Source organism: Erinaceus europaeus, chromosome 11, assembly GCF_950295315.1.
Source record: "Erinaceus europaeus chromosome 11, mEriEur2.1, whole genome shotgun sequence".
In the NCBI taxonomy this organism is placed as follows: Eukaryota; Metazoa; Chordata; class Mammalia; order Eulipotyphla; family Erinaceidae; genus Erinaceus; species Erinaceus europaeus.
Genome location: NC_080172.1, coordinates 56,253,833 through 56,269,099, shown reverse-complemented (window position 1 = coordinate 56,269,099; position 15,267 = coordinate 56,253,833). Strand labels below are relative to the sequence as shown.

Genomic DNA, 15,267 nt, shown 5'->3' with positions numbered 1-15,267 from the left:
TTTAATTTTGATAGGACAGAAATTGAGAGGGGAGGGAGACAGAAAGGGAAAGAGAAAGAAAGATTCTTGTAGACTTCTTTCACTGCTTGTGAAGCTTTTCCTTGAAAGTGGGGAATCAGAACTTGAGCCCAGATCCTCATACATGGCAATGTGTTTTCAACTGGGAGTACCACCACCCCACCTGACCCCTAAACTGTAGTTTCTAATTTCAGGCCCTCAACTATCATCACATCCATTTTTAAAAAAAGAAGGAAAAATTAGGTATTTTTAAATTTTATTTATCTTAGTGAGAGAGATACAGAGAAAAACAGAGGGGGGGGGGTTTACCAGAGCACTGCTCTGCTCTGGTTTATGGACTGAACCTGGGACTTCAGAGACTCAGGCAAAAAAGCCCTACAATACATCCTATCAATCCCTTAAAAGTCATCTAATGAGTGTCCAGAAAGTGGCACACCTGGTTGAACACACATATTACTAAGTGCAAGGACCTGAGTTCAAGCCCCTGAGTTGCTTCATGAGCAGGTCTGCAGGTGTCTTATCTTTCTCTCCCTCTCTATTTCACCCTCTCCTCTCAATTTCTGTCTTAATAAAAATTAGGGGGAAAAATGGCCACTGGGGGCATTGGATTCATAGTGCCAACACTGAACCCTAGTGATAACCTTGATGGCAATAAAATAAGAGTTTACTTTTAAAAATCATTTAATGCAGGAGTAAGGCGGTAGTGCAGTGGGTTAAGCACAGGTAGCATGAAGAGCAAGGACGGGTATAAGGATCCCAGTTCAAGCCCCCGGCTCCCCACCTGCAGGGGAGTCACGTCACAAGTGGTGAAGCAGGTCTGCAGGTGTCTGTCTTTCTCTCCCCCGTCTTCCCCTCCTCTCTCCATTTCTCTCTGTCCTATCCAACAATGACATCAATAACAACAACAATAAAACAACAAGGGCAACAAAAGGGAATGAATAAATAGATATTTTTTTTTTAATCATTTAATGCTAACATCTAAAGTTTCTAGTATCATTCTAGCTTGCTAGGCAACATCTTTCCCACTGGGCCACTGGCCTGGCTTTCTGGTACTATTCTAGACTCTGACAAATATTAACTTGTTTAGTTCTCAAAGGTATATAGATATAATTATTGTCTCACTTTATGAAGAAATTAAGGCCCTGAGAAGTTAAGTGACTTATCAAGGACATAACAATAGTAAGTGGTGGAATTACTTGCACTAAACTCTGGCTACAGAGTTCAAAATCATTTTATTATTTACTTTGTTATTTACTTATTTGTAATGAGAAAGAGAAACCAAAGCACCAGTCTAACCAGCGTTGGGACTGACCCAAGGGCATCATGCATCGATGCTGGCCACTTCTCCAGAACTTGACTTAGAGAAGGTTCAAAAGTTCTGATTTTTCTAAAGTATTTTCCCCACTTTACATGACTTAAAAAAAAAATCCCTAAATTAAACACACATCTGCATGCTATTCAGTTGCCAGTAATCCAAGCAGTGGTCACGGCTCCTGTTTTGTTTGAAGAGCCACTCGTTCTTTTCTCCATCCCTTCCAATGAGTGATCCAAGGAGAAGGTGGCTGTTACTGTAAAGGTACTCACTGACTTTCCAAGAGATAGGCATTATAGAAGTCTAACCCAAAAGTTTGCTATTTATACAGAAGAATAAACTCTTTCTCTATGTAAGTTATAGATATGTTAATATATTCCCAATCAAAATTAAGGCCACATGGTCTGCAAAAGAATTTCTGTTCCATTTTAGAATGTGAAAAACAATGTGAATGGTGAAAAGCTGGTATTTCTAAGACATTTTTAAGATTTATGGGTACAACTGGTTCTGGGCTTAACAAAATGTTTGGCCACAATAGTCAAAGACAAATCAAGAAGATGTGCAGTCACTTCCCCCGCAGTACCACCAAACAGGCACAGCTTTTTGTGATAGTTCTGTGATTATGCTAGGTTGATTTGGGTTTTGTTAAACATCTAGACAATCAGGTGATAAGCAAGTAATAAATAAAATTCCCTTTACCAACTACTCAGTTGCCACTAGCTATTTTCAAGGAATAAAATGTAAGATGACTGCAATATTATTAAAAAACATTATATCTTCTATAATTAAATACAAAAATACACAAATAGTTTGAAGTCAAGAAGCAGTCTATGGCGGCACTTTCTTAAATCTTATCAATGTTACTTTCATTTTCACTGAATATGTATTGAACTCTTTCTCATACAGGGATCATAACTGTAGTAGATAATTGTAGATCATAATTTTTCTCATATATGTAATTATCATAAGACAGGAACAACAGAAAGAATCCTTCCCACCCTGCCTTTCACAATAGGAAGATGCTTCCAGGAACAACACATTCCTAGTCAAGTCTGCCTATTGAATAGCTGCCTATTAAGTCTGTACATGAGGAACAAGGTATTTATTATAAACCTTTTTCTTCTATAGCAGTCACAAAGTTCATAAATATTAGAGAGGGTGCTCTCCATCTGTCTTAAAGCAAATAAATGTCAACAGGCAGAGACAGAATATTTTTTTATTTGTTATTGGTCTATCCAATAACAAAATTGAGAGAGAAGGGGGAGATAGAGAGGAAGAGAGACAGAGGGACACCTGCAGACCTGCTTCACCGCCCGTGAAGAGACCCGACTCTCCTGCAGGTGGGGAGCCGGGGCCTTGAACCGGGATCCAGCCAGTCCTTGTGCTTTGTGCCACGTTTGCTTAACCTGCTGCGCTACCGCCCAACTCCCAGAGATAGAATATTAAGGAAGGATGGGTTAGTTTTTATAGGAAAGGTGCATAGTCCTATAAAATTTCAAAATGGAAGCAATTATTTCCAGCTTCGGACAAAGTTTTCTAAAGTGCATATAGCTACAAATTTTGGTGTTTTGTTGTTGTTATTGGTTTGCTTTTTAAAGAGTGGTAGAATACAGGCACATAAGAACAGGAAGAAGGGCCAGCAAAATAGCTCACTTGGATAGTGTGCTGCTTTGCCATGTGTGCATCCCAGGTTAGAGCCCAACCCCCATTACATTTAAGGAAGCTCTAATGCTGTGGTCTCTTTTACTCTGCCACTCTGCCTCTATCTCTACCAATAAACAAAGTCATTTCCAAGGAGAGACAGTGACACTAATAAATGAATAAAAGGGAATAGCTCTGAGTATATGTGAAAATTCTCTAGGGCAAAAGATGGACATGTGATAGTAATGACCTAAAATATACATTGGATATCTAGTCTGTAAAGGTCTAGAAAGCTGAGCAATAAGGTGTTTAAGTTTTATGAGAAGCCCACAACGATTTCTGGGCAGGGAAATAACACAATTGCAGTGCTGTTTCTTAGCAGAGAGAGAACAGTTTAGAGGGAATATAGTTTAGGAGAGGGAGAATAGATGAGGGTATAGCTCAGTGGTAGAGTGTGTGCTTAGCATGCACAAGGCCCTGAGTTCGATCTCCACTACCTCCAGTTAAACTCTGCAGCCTCTTCGTCTCCGGCAGCTGCATTGAGAGGAGCTGCCACCATGTCGGCGCACCTGCAGTGGACAGTCAAGAGGAACTGTTCGTGCTTCCTCATCAAGAGGAACAAGCAGACCTATAGCATGGAGCTCAACAACTTGAAGGGCCCCAACTCCTTCCGCTACAGTGTTCTGATCCACTGCAAGACGGTGGGCGTGGAGCCGGCTGCTGATGGCAAAGGCATGGTGGTCATTATGAAGCACAGGACTCACCAGTGGAAGCCAGCCACCTCCTATGTGAGCACCATCAACACAAACCCCCGGGCCACCCTGAGCAGCATCCGCCACATTATCTGCAAGAACAAGTACTGGCCTGACCTGCGAATGGGCGCCATCCGCAGGGCCAGTGCCATCCTGTGCAGTCAGAAGCCTGTGATGGTCAAGAGGAAAAGCACCTGACCCACCAAGAGCTAGCTCCTGAGCATCCTAGACAATAAAACTCTCTCCCACCTTCAAAAAATATAGTATAGGAGAGGGAGAATAGTTTAGAGACTGGAGAGAATGAAAGAAATATTAAGACCGGTAAAAGGAGAAGAAGGGTAGAGGAGCAGAATTTTCTGTTGTTGAAGAAATCATCAGCATCAGGCAGGGATCTGTGCACTAGCCAAAGGAATTTATATACATTTTAAGATCTAGAATCTAAGTTATACAATTTAGTTTAATGAGATTAAATCTCACAACTGAGATTTAATGAGGTCAGGTGTACTGCCTAGCATCAGTTAGTCAGTGGTGGAACTGACCCAAATAGTCAGGTGACATTTGCTTTACCACATTTCCTCTTATAGAAGTGCCATTCAGTTGTGAGATTACATCAGAGGTTCAATGAATGTTTACTCCAGACACTTGCTCTTCTAGGTTACTATGTTTCACTGCTGGGTGGCATGGGATGACTGGAAAATTGCTAATCATTGGAGAACCCAAAGTTGTTTGTGAAGGAGTTTCCTTCACAATCTAGATAGCCTGGTAACTAAGGTGCACACAGGGCCAGACGGGGTAAGGGAGGGCTCCATAAAGTCCATAACCAATCCCGTAGCACTTCTTCATACTGCACATCCCTAACCCAAAGGACCTCTTCTCTCCTCCAGCAAATTCATGAACTGGCTGTTTAGACCATTCTCCACATGGAGATAAGGACTTCAGGGATTTGAGTTCACTTCAATTCCCTTCACTCATTACCTTTTCCGCTTCCTTATCATGCCTCTATGAGTAAAGAGTTGTGTCAAAGGAATATTTGATAGAATGGTCTGTGTGAAGTTCAAGGAGGAATATAAGGAAAAGTTCATGAGAAGCTCTTTGGTGTATAAAAAAACCAACTGTGTTTTATGTTAATTTTGAAGCTACAACAGCGTCCTTATCGATGTACTAATGGTACTAATTCCCTTTAATACAATTATTGCTTAGGCCTCTTTAAGAACTTATTGGAATAAGAGGAAAACCTTTATGCCCTGCAGGTATTTATGACTTTCCTTCTTCCATCTTCCTGCTTTGTTGCTCCTCTGCTATTTCTTGAAGAAATACTCTAGCCAACTAGACCCAAGACAGTGGTCCCAGGTCATCCATCAGCTTAGGCACTCACCGCCTCCTCTCTGCCACAGGGCTAAGCACAGGTTGACCTTTTAGCTATAGCGTACAGTTGTGTATAAACGGAACTTCCTACATGTACCTTGGGACTCATTGTGTTAAAAGTCCTTATGTACAGAGACAGTAATCCTACTAACCAAATAGAGACATGTAGATAAATTTACAAGATGGCTTTGCTTCTTTCTCTCATAATTCATTGAGCCAAACAAGACTATAGGATGAGTCACAAAGAAGGATGATTTATAATTTCTATGTTGCATGTCACTGTGGTAAAATACTTAAGTGACTTTTGTGGAACATATTTAAAAGTTGCAAGGCAGTTATCACTTTGTTAACATAGATAATTTGCTCAGAATTTATGTTTATCTTCTTTTCTTTATGTACTTCTAATGATAGCACTGCTCAGCTGTGCCTTATGATTGTTCCAGGGATTGAACCTGGAACCTCTTTGCCTAAGAATTTAATTTCATTTTATTAGTTTTTAGACACACCTTAGAATCAGAGTACCTGAATTCACATCTTGGCTCTAACTTATTAGCTATGTGACAATGTGCTCAATATCCTTAGTTATAAAAGGGGCCAGTATCATCACTGACCTCACTGGATTTTAGGATTAAATGAGCTAATGCATGTCAAATGCTTAAACCAGGCTTGTATAGGATACACAGTCATTAAATTATCTCCCCCTTTGGTGGTGGGTACAGTGTGGAACTACATCCCTATAATCTTAAAATCTTGTGAGATATTATTAGAGCAATAATAAATTAACTAATTACCTCCCTTCCATAACCACCATCATGTTTGTAACTGAAAGTATCATAGTTCTATCAAAACAGGGCCTCCAAAAAAAAAAAAAAAACCACTAAAATTGAACTTTAAAGAATGCTACTATTTACCTACTTAGATTCATCATCATTACAAATGGATTAAAAAAAACATTCCATTTAAAATATTTTACAATGTGAGATTTGTTATTTCATTTTATGCTATCAAATATCTTGATGAAAAATCTACAATGATCTCCCCAAGGACCTGGGACATGAAGCAGCATGGTCAAGGTCAGTCAGGGCTCTATCCACAGTGAGCTTGCCTGGCACAGCAAGGAGACATAGGACATTAAGACAAGAAGGTGAACACAGCAACACTCCTGCAGGCTGCCACTGTGGAGAGTAAAGGGTGGAGAAGTGGAAGTTAAGAGAATCTCTATGGGTTAAAAGTCAAGATGAGATAGCAGAGAAACTGAATTTAGCATCCTCCCTCCTGTCGCTACCTGAAATATGATCCAATAAAGTGCCCCGTGTGCCAGGATAAGGGAACCTCTGACTCAAAGTTGCCTTTAAGTGGAGTGAGAGACTTCCCTACAGGACATGCGTTCACATCATTATTGCCAGTGACCACTACATGACTGTGCTGAGGTGGCAGCAGAAAATAATCCTACATTCTGAAATGGGCTCTAGAGAGCACTCTCAACACAGCAGGAAGTGTACAGGCCAAGTGCAAAATAACAGAGACCCCTGTAGCTGTTAGTTCCTGATATAACAGTCCCAACTGGTGGCTTAAGCAAAGGCTCTTTATGTATTGAATCAATGACTACACCAGCACTACCATCTCAAATGTCAGTCTGTGGGTTTAACTTCCATTGCTGTCTCCTTTATCATCCAGTAAAACTCCCAATAAACCTTGTCTTGGAAAATCCTAACTTTTTGTCAATTTCTATTGCTTTCGAACCCAAGAACCTAGTGTGGATGACAAGGGTAGCTCTACTACTTTAGAGAAGACAAAGATGCAGTTTAAAAATACTTAGTCAGGGCTTCCAGAGATAGCATAGTGGTTATGCAAAAAGATTTTCATGGGGCAGGGTGATGACACACTCAGTTGAGAACACACATTACTGTGTGTGCAAGGACCTGGGTTTGAAGCCCCACTCCCTACCTGCAAAGCAGAAGCTTCAGGAGGGGTGAAGCAGGTCTGTAGGTGTCTATTTTTCTCTTGACCTCACTATCTTTCCTCCCTGCCCCCTTCAATTTCTCTTTGTCCTCTCAAATAAAAAAGAAAAAATGGTGACCAGGAGCAGTGGATTCACAGTGCTATCACCAAGCCTCAGCAATAACCCCAATCGGAGGTTCCAGGTTCAATCCCTAGCACTACCATAAATTAGAACTGAGCAGTTCTCTGGGGTGTCCCCATTCATTAAAATACATAAACTATTAAAACAAAAAGTTCCTTAGCTTAGCTAAAGTAGGTTCATTTCAAGAGAGACTATATGCCAGCAGTTGAATTTTGATAAATGATTACAGGACCAATAGAATTCAGATTGATGGGGCAGTGCAAAGGCATAGATATGCCCTTGCTTTGCTCAGTAAGCCAGGAAGTCAAGAAAAAAGCAATAAGCTTTTGACTGGGAATCAAAGACAGACTATTATTAAGAAATGATATATAGAGAAAACTACACATGCCAAAGTAGAGTTAGATTAAGTTAAGCTGGAGTCAGTGTATAACCTCTTAGCCTATAAATGATCTCTGTGCACCTAGTGTCTCAAAATAGTAGAACAACTTTATTCCAGATAAGTAAATTTCACCTGTGAAAATCCAGGATGAAACCTTAGATCTTATACTGCAATCTCTGTAAGAGAAATTTCAGCTGGGAAGTGGTTTAGCACTTAGAGCTCGGGCCTGGCACATATGATGAGGGCATGTGTTTAATCCCAGCACTTCACATATCACATCAGTGCTCCATTCTCTTCTCTCATGAGATAAATAAATCTTTCAGAAATAAATAAACAGGGGGTCAAGTGGTGGTGTACATGGTTAAATGCACAAGGACTCCAGTTTGTGCCCCTGCTTCCCACCTGCAGGGGTGCTTCATAAGCAGTGAATCAGGTGTGCAGGTGTCTATCTTTCTCTCTCTCTTTCTCTCTCTCTCTATCTTTCCTCCCCCTCTCAACTTTTCTCTGTCCTATCAAGTATAATATGGGGGTGGGGGAGAAAAAGAAATAAAAAAGGAAAAGGAAAAAAATAGCCACCGGGAGTGGTGGATAGTCTGGCATGGAGTCCCAGCAATAATCCTAGTAGCAATAAAAATAAGTAAATAAGGAAGTACATTCAGAAGTAGGTGTAGTTTTGACTTAGAAAGGAAGAGAAGGCAAGACCCTAAAAAAAAAAAGAGGGAAAATATATATAAATATAAATAAATAGTTACAGAAATAATAGTCAACCCATATTTGTAACCTTGGGAGAACTTTGTCCCAATGGAGAAAATGGGGACAAAGAAATCCAGTGATGGGAATGGTGAGGAATTACACCCATTATCTCATAATTTTAAAATCAATATTAAATCACTAAAAACAGAATTAAAAAACGGTAAGTAAATAAACAACAACACAGACCCAGATCTGAGCCTTACACATAGATATGATGGGCTTAAATCTCTAACAGTTCCCCCACCTCCACCATCATTGGTCATCTCCATCAGGAACATCCTCATAAACCCTCTTGTGGGCCTCTACAGGACCTCGCCCTCAATATAGAACAACAATGGTAGAATATACCCCACTCTCTGAGGGGAGACTATGTCAGCCTACTCTGCCACATGTGGAAGAATGGTCCCAAAATGAGTGCAGCCTAGAATGTTCCTAGCTGTGACCATGGAATGGGAGAACAGACTGACAGGGATGCAAAAGTTACAAAGGCTCCTATGCTAAATATGAGTAGTCATGGGCCCTAGGTCAGATAGACGAGGTTTACAGTTAACAGTTATTTATATACTTTTCTCATATTCAGGAACTATTCTCTTCCCTAGTCCTATTCTCAACTCTAGCATCATCTTCCCAGACAATACCTTTAGCCTACCTACATGCTAGCTGTTGGACTCAGGCAAAAATTAGTAGTCATGGACCCCTTAGAATACACCTAAAATAGACTTCTGAACATCTTCTAACATGAAGATCTCATCTGCTCTATTCTTACCTTTAGGTTCCTGATTATCAAAACAAATTGTTCTGCTTTATATCTTAATGCTTTTCAGCCACCAAATTGTAGATGTTATCATGATGCCAACCAGATTTCCCTGGGCACACGACCTCACCAATGTGTCCTGGAACCCCACCTTCCCAGAGCCCACCCCCACTATGGAAAGATGAAAACAGGCTGGGGGTATGGATCGACCTGTCAACACCCAAGTCCAGTGGAGAAGCAATTAAAGAAGCTAGGCCTTCCACCTTTTGCTCTTCATAATGATCATTGGTCCATACTCCCAGGGGTTAAAAAAAAAAAAAAAGGGAACTTTCCAGTGGAGGGGAAGGCATGTGGATCTCTGGTGGTGGAAATTGTATGGAATCGGACCCCTTTTATCCTATAATCTTGTAGATCATTATTAAATCACTAATAAAATAAAAAACTAAAAGAAAAGGCACTGCCTTTCCAACAAATATATATTCAGAAAGTGCCAAAGACTGAAGGAGACATGACAAGTAACTAAATACAACATGAGGTACTGGGTTTGATTCTGTACCAAAAAGAAAAATTGGTGAAATTAAAAAAAAAATTACAGCTAAATTAAATTTCTTTAGTAATAAGTTAGTTTAGTAATAAATAAAAAAGTACCATCTAGCTAATTTATTGAAGAATAAATAGGAATACTCTGCACTGACTTTGCAAATCTAAAATTATTTAAAAATAAAATGGTGGAAGTCAGGCGGTAGCACAGCGGGTTAAGCGCATGTGGCGCAAAACACAAGGACCGGCGTAAGGATCCGGGTTCAAGGCCCGGCTCCTCACCTGCAGGGGAGTCCCTTCACAGGCGGTGAAGCAGATCTGCAGGTGTCTTTCTCTTCCCCTTCTCTGTCTTCCCCTCCTCTCTCCATTTCTCTCTGTCCTATCTAACAACAACATCAATAACAACAATAATAACTGTAATAACAATAAAAATTAAAAAACAACAAGGGCAAAAAATGGGAAACTAGATTAAAAAATGTTTAAATAAATAAAATGGTAAAAAAAGAACATTGTTTTAAAAAAAGTAGCCTAATCGTGTGGCCTGGGAGTTGGCACAATGGCTAGATTGATGAACTTATAAACATGAGGTTCTCAGTTTGAGCCCCAGCATATGCCAGTGCAATGCTCTGTTTTTCTCACTTATGTTAATAAATATATCTTTTAAAAACCTGTGAGAATCAAATATAATCCCTACATACTTATTAGCCATTAACAGTAGGAACAGCATTTTAATATTGGCCAAAATCAGGTTGGATACAGTTAATAGTGAAGTGTGTTGCTCTACTGTGATAAAAATGTGGACCTTTTATACTTCTGCTGAATGATTACAAATTCTTGCAAAAGTCCACTAGCCATCAATATTTCACTATTTACACAATACAATCTATATGAGAGTAGTCAGCACAATGTGGACTATGTAAGTTTGGCAAATGATGACAGGCTTAAATTTACCTAACGCCACCAGCATTTAAACACAACTGTCAGATTTCGTCTCTCTGACTCTTACTGGTTTCATCTTGTCAGACTTCAACAGTTTTTTGTCAGGCCACACCTGGCAAAATAAACTGGGTCCACATAAACTATGGACATTCATAATAAGTACAGCTTGATACACTGTTACTCCTGTTTTCTCCCTATTATTGTTTTATTTTGAACTTGAGCCTATTTCCAGCTTTGCAGAGCAAAAGCCTGCCTCTCAGATAACTAAAGCTTCCTGAATACCAAGCTTATTGAATAAGATTTTGCTTTTTTAAAGAAAACTTAATATCACTGAGCAATCAGTATACTTTAGAAACTGGTTTTCATCAAAGCACTGCCATGGTTCATCCACTTTTACTTCTCACCTTACGGAGTAACTGCATGGTCAAAACTAATCACAAGCAACTTGGCTATCTCTTGGCTTTTGATAGAATCACCCATCTGATAAATATATATTTCTTTTTATTATAGTACACCCTTGAAAAATAATTTTTGTTTTCTACAAAGGTTATGAGATATCATAAAAATGTCTAATGCATCTGGTTTAAGAATCCAATTCTTCCTTCACATATTTCTGCATCTGTTCACAAAATCTCTGACTTCAAAGGGAGCTTCTCAAGAGAAGAAGGGGATACATACAAGAAAAAGTGGCCATAAATTTTTAGTAGTCCTTTTCTTAGTCTATTTTAATAATAGCACTATGGGAAAGTATCTCTCTCACAGACCTAAAATATCACAGATGATATTAACAACTATGCATTCATATGGAGATTCATGTTTTAAAATTTTTATTCTGGATCTAGAAGTGATATACTTTCAATTTAGAACATGTGAAAAATACAGAAAAGTTAAAGAAGAAAAGTAACTTTCATCTAGTAGAAGACCAAAGCAAAATGAAAACCATGGTTTACTTCTAGGCTTTCCCCACCTGTGCATATATTTAATATAAGTGTGTATTTACAAATATAATAATCACACTATAAATATGATTTCGTAAATTTTTTTTCAACTGATCTTTCAAAATACTGCATGGGTTTTTCAAACCATCATCTTCAATCCATGAAAAACTGGTAGATTTATACTTCTTAATATATACTTTTAAAATGCTAGATCTATTACTGAGAGAGGAAAGAAAGCATAAGTGGAGACAGGAATCCAACTCAAACATGCAGGTACTACATTAAACCAGTAAGTCACATTCCTGGCTCCTAATTAATATTTCTTTTTAAAGTGCTTTTGAACTATACTTCTCCTAAAGTGCTTTCATTCACATTTTTTTTATTCTATTCAGAGCTAAAAGATTTGGAGACACTATTTGCTCTGGAAATTTGACATCTTGAAACAATCTAGATTAACACTTGTTTAACTTTTAAGATAACCGGGTGCATAAATGCCACTGAAATACTACTGAAACCCTAATAAAGGCTTAAGAAATTTTTCTCTAACATTTATAATGATTTAGTGGCTTAAAAATTCTCTGGGAAATTTTCTGTGGTCTCCATATTCTTTCATTTCACTCTTTGATTCTCTATTTTTCATGATATCCTCAATTCTTGAGTTTGAAATGAGGAAGTTTGGTTAAGGCTTGGTTACTCTGTTTGCCTAGTTTTTAAAGTTCCATTAGCTGTAAACATAGCAATCAACCAATTGTGGTTCTGCAGAATCAACCTCTCAAACTTCAAATATTTGATAGGGTTTTTAAAAAATCAACTCTTACCTAGCACTACTGTCTGAAATTTGAAATATTTAAATGGATGCTTTACTGACAGTTTTCTGGTATATTCCTTTTATCCTTACAAGACTCTTATGAGACCCATATCAATGAAGTAAAATAAAAGTGTTAATTTATGGAACAATTAGAAAAATAAGTGGAACTTAAATCTTAGATTTCATAATTTAATTTGCTTTACATTTGCTTCATAATCATGATTTTCCAAAGCTTGGAGGAACATTAATGTGTAGAAAAAGCCTAACCTCCCCTTCACCCATTTCACTAAAAGGAAATAAATCCAGACAAACTAAGTGTCTTGGAATGCCATAATGTTAGCAAGCGGCAAATTCTTTGACTTTTTTTTCTTTAAACAGAGCACTGCTTAGCTATGGTTTATGGTGGTGCATGGGGTTGAACCTGGGACTTGCATGAGAGTCAGGCATGAGAGTCTCCCGCATAACCATTATGCTACCTCACCCTTGCCTGTGACCTTTGATTTCTTAACGTCTATCTACTATGCCTTTCAATACACCAATTATGATCGAAAGTCCTCAAACTTAGACATTATGACAATGAATATACAAGAATGCCAGGAAACAACCTAATACTCTCTCTCACACAAGTTTCTTTCTAGTTTGCAGACAGTAATTTTCCAAAAGGTGTGTGTCAAAGTGCCTATCACATTGAAATTGCATTTGGAAGACATTTAGCAGATAAAAGAACGAAAGCATATATACAAAACATTTATGTGGCTATATATGTTACATGAGACCTGTGTGTATGTGTGTGTGTGTGTGTGTACTTTTTTTTCTATGAGAGTAAAATTCCAAAAACGATGGGTTGAAGGTCATGTCATCTTTCCTCACAAGAGTAATGGTAACAGAAGCGCTGTCAGATGCAAGACAACAGGAAGCACTTTGGCAGCTTGCTTTCATGCCTTCACAGAAGATGCTATAGGGGTCTACTTTGGGGCAATGATGAACCAGAGTGGAAGCACTGACATTTGTTCAAATACCTTACTGCCAGAGTGAGACGTCAAACAGCTGCACCGATTTAAACTGTCCAATGCCTGACAAGACTTTTTGTCCAATTACAACTTGTTGTCGGACAAAAGAGGACAAAAGTCTTTGCACAGAGTGAAAGCAGTTAGGAAGACCCACCCTAGGGTCTTTAATTCTGCTCAGGATTTGGCTTTTCGTGTTGCACGGCAACAGCTGTGACGTCACAGAGATCGGACCCGGGCAGTACGCCCTGCCCACCAATGATGCATGACGTCTCGGCGCACGCTAGTTCCGTGGGCACGCCCCGTATAGGAAGGCAGTCTTAAGTGACCTTTCAGAGAAACATCTAGAGAGGAGACTGAGACAGAGAAGAAACTGGGAGGGTGGGAAGGAGAACGAGAAGGACCTAGCGGCTTAGGAAGCCTGCGGAAGAAGGGCGATTACCTGGGGAGCGGGGACAGTTTTGGGTCCTTCATGAAGTGCCCGGATGAAGCTCCAGCATCCACGCGCCTTCCGCATTGAGCGCAGCGCCATCTTGAGAGGGCGGGGCCGTCCTGGTTAGAATGACGTCTGCCTTGAGAGCTAGTTCCATTCCCCTCCACCCCCCACCCCGGTGCTTGCTGAGCATGCGTATAACCTGGAGGGTTGGGCTTTGTAATAGTGCGGAGGTAGTCGCTTCCTTTAGGAGCAGGTGACTTAGAGGGAAGCGCGTCCTAACATTTTGTGCGGTTTTGGGGAGACCTAGTTACTGCGCAGCCTTCTCTGAAGTTGAATCTTCTTCGGGAATGTTAACAGCAACACCTGGGATCTGGGCCAACCAGAGGCAGCTTTTCAAAAGTTTTTCTGCATGGGGACCTTTCCAATCCTCTCAAAGGACAGAAAGATTTTTGGAGATTATGTAGTCTTATTTCATTTTGCAAATGTTTATTGAGCCTTACTGTCTGCCCTGTTCTGAAGACACAAAGACATCTTGCTTTGAAAAAACGTGTACGACTTAGTGGAGCAGCAGATTAAAACAAAAAAGTAATTCAATGTTTTAGCTCTTAAAGCAAGCACTGAGATTGGGAAGACCCTTGTGTTAAGCAGTGTTCCTTAATTTGGCTCCAGGGTAGGCTTCAGGAAGTAGATAATTGAATAAATTATTTTGTGTTGGGGGTTAAATTGTGAGAAAAGTTAATTTGGTACTCCTACTTCTGATAATGCACCCCCCCAGGAGCACTGCCCAGTTAAAAATCTCTCAGTAAAAGATAACTAAAAGAGATTTGTCAAAAAATTTTCCTGTGTTGTATTTACCACATTTCCTGTGTTGTATTTACCACATTTCTATAGGGAAAGGATGGAGATGAGTGGAATAAGAGATGCTAATGCTTTTTTTTTTTTTTTAAAGAAACCGAAATCCAACACAGGGTAAGAAAAAAAGTTAGAAACATTAAAAAAATCTCATGAGAGTCGTACAAAGTACTAGTGAAATTCAAAGCATGATTTGTGTTATATAAGCAGGAAAGGAGTTGTAGGGATGAAGGCTACCACCACTACCCTCCATCCCTGCCCAAAAAAGGAGGCGCGGGGGGGGGGGGGGGGGGGGGGAGTTAAGACAAATCTCATTCTTCAACCAAACTAATCAATTTGAATTTGTCTCAAATTTGAGGTGGTGTAGTGCTTCCAAATGTTATGCCATGAGGTAGATAATGAATCTGGTACTAAAAAGAGAGCTGTATTATAAAAACAGATGGTAGTTGAAATCAAGGAAATCTTTGAGATTACTAGGTAGAGTCTGTGGTATGAAAGTGATTAGATGATGAAGTTTAAAGGTATAGCTTTAAGACCTTAAAAAAAAGGGAAGAAGCTGTCTAAATAGCTCAACTGGCAAGTGTACCTGCTTTGCTTTGTGCTGTGACCCTGGTTCAAGCCCCCACTGCTTTGTCAAAAGCTGTACTATAGTATCTTTCCTTCTCTATCTGGAAATGTCAGCCTGGAGCA

The 15,267-nt window shown here is 39.4% G+C and overlaps 2 protein-coding genes and 1 long non-coding RNA gene across 6 annotated transcripts in view; 2 read left to right on the top strand and 1 right to left on the bottom strand.

Annotated features, from left to right (window-relative positions):
- The window catches only part of WARS2 (tryptophanyl tRNA synthetase 2, mitochondrial), an 87,340-nt gene extending 73,502 nt beyond the window's left edge, over positions 1–13,838 (bottom strand). For 3 of the 4 annotated variants that reach the window (XM_007534685.3, XM_060201797.1, XM_060201799.1), the window contains exon 1: positions 13,732–13,838. In XM_007534685.3, the coding sequence (XP_007534747.1) occupies positions 13,732–13,821 (90 nt within the window). In that variant the 5' untranslated portion in view covers positions 13,822–13,838. The remainder of the gene's footprint in view (positions 1–13,731) is intronic. The other variant, XM_060201798.1, reaches the window with a different exon arrangement.
- Positions 3,514–3,921, top strand: LOC103124000 (large ribosomal subunit protein eL28-like). Its single transcript, XM_060200986.1, has one exon. It carries the CDS (start codon positions 3,529–3,531, stop codon positions 3,919–3,921), a length of 393 nt encoding a protein of 130 aa, XP_060056969.1. The 5' UTR covers positions 3,514–3,528.
- Positions 13,839–13,972: 134 nt separating the features above from the next.
- On the top strand, positions 13,973–14,658 carry LOC132541226 (uncharacterized). Its single transcript, XR_009552394.1, has 2 exons — positions 13,973–14,310; positions 14,617–14,658. It is a non-coding gene; the product is annotated as an uncharacterized LOC132541226 (long non-coding RNA).
- Positions 14,659–15,267: the final 609 nt, after the last annotated feature.

Excerpts from the sequence above, each read along its gene's own strand:
- LOC103124000 (XM_060200986.1), top strand. The coding sequence starts at position 3,529 with ATGTCGGCGCACCTGCAGTGGACAGTCAAGAGGAACTGTTCGTGCTTC.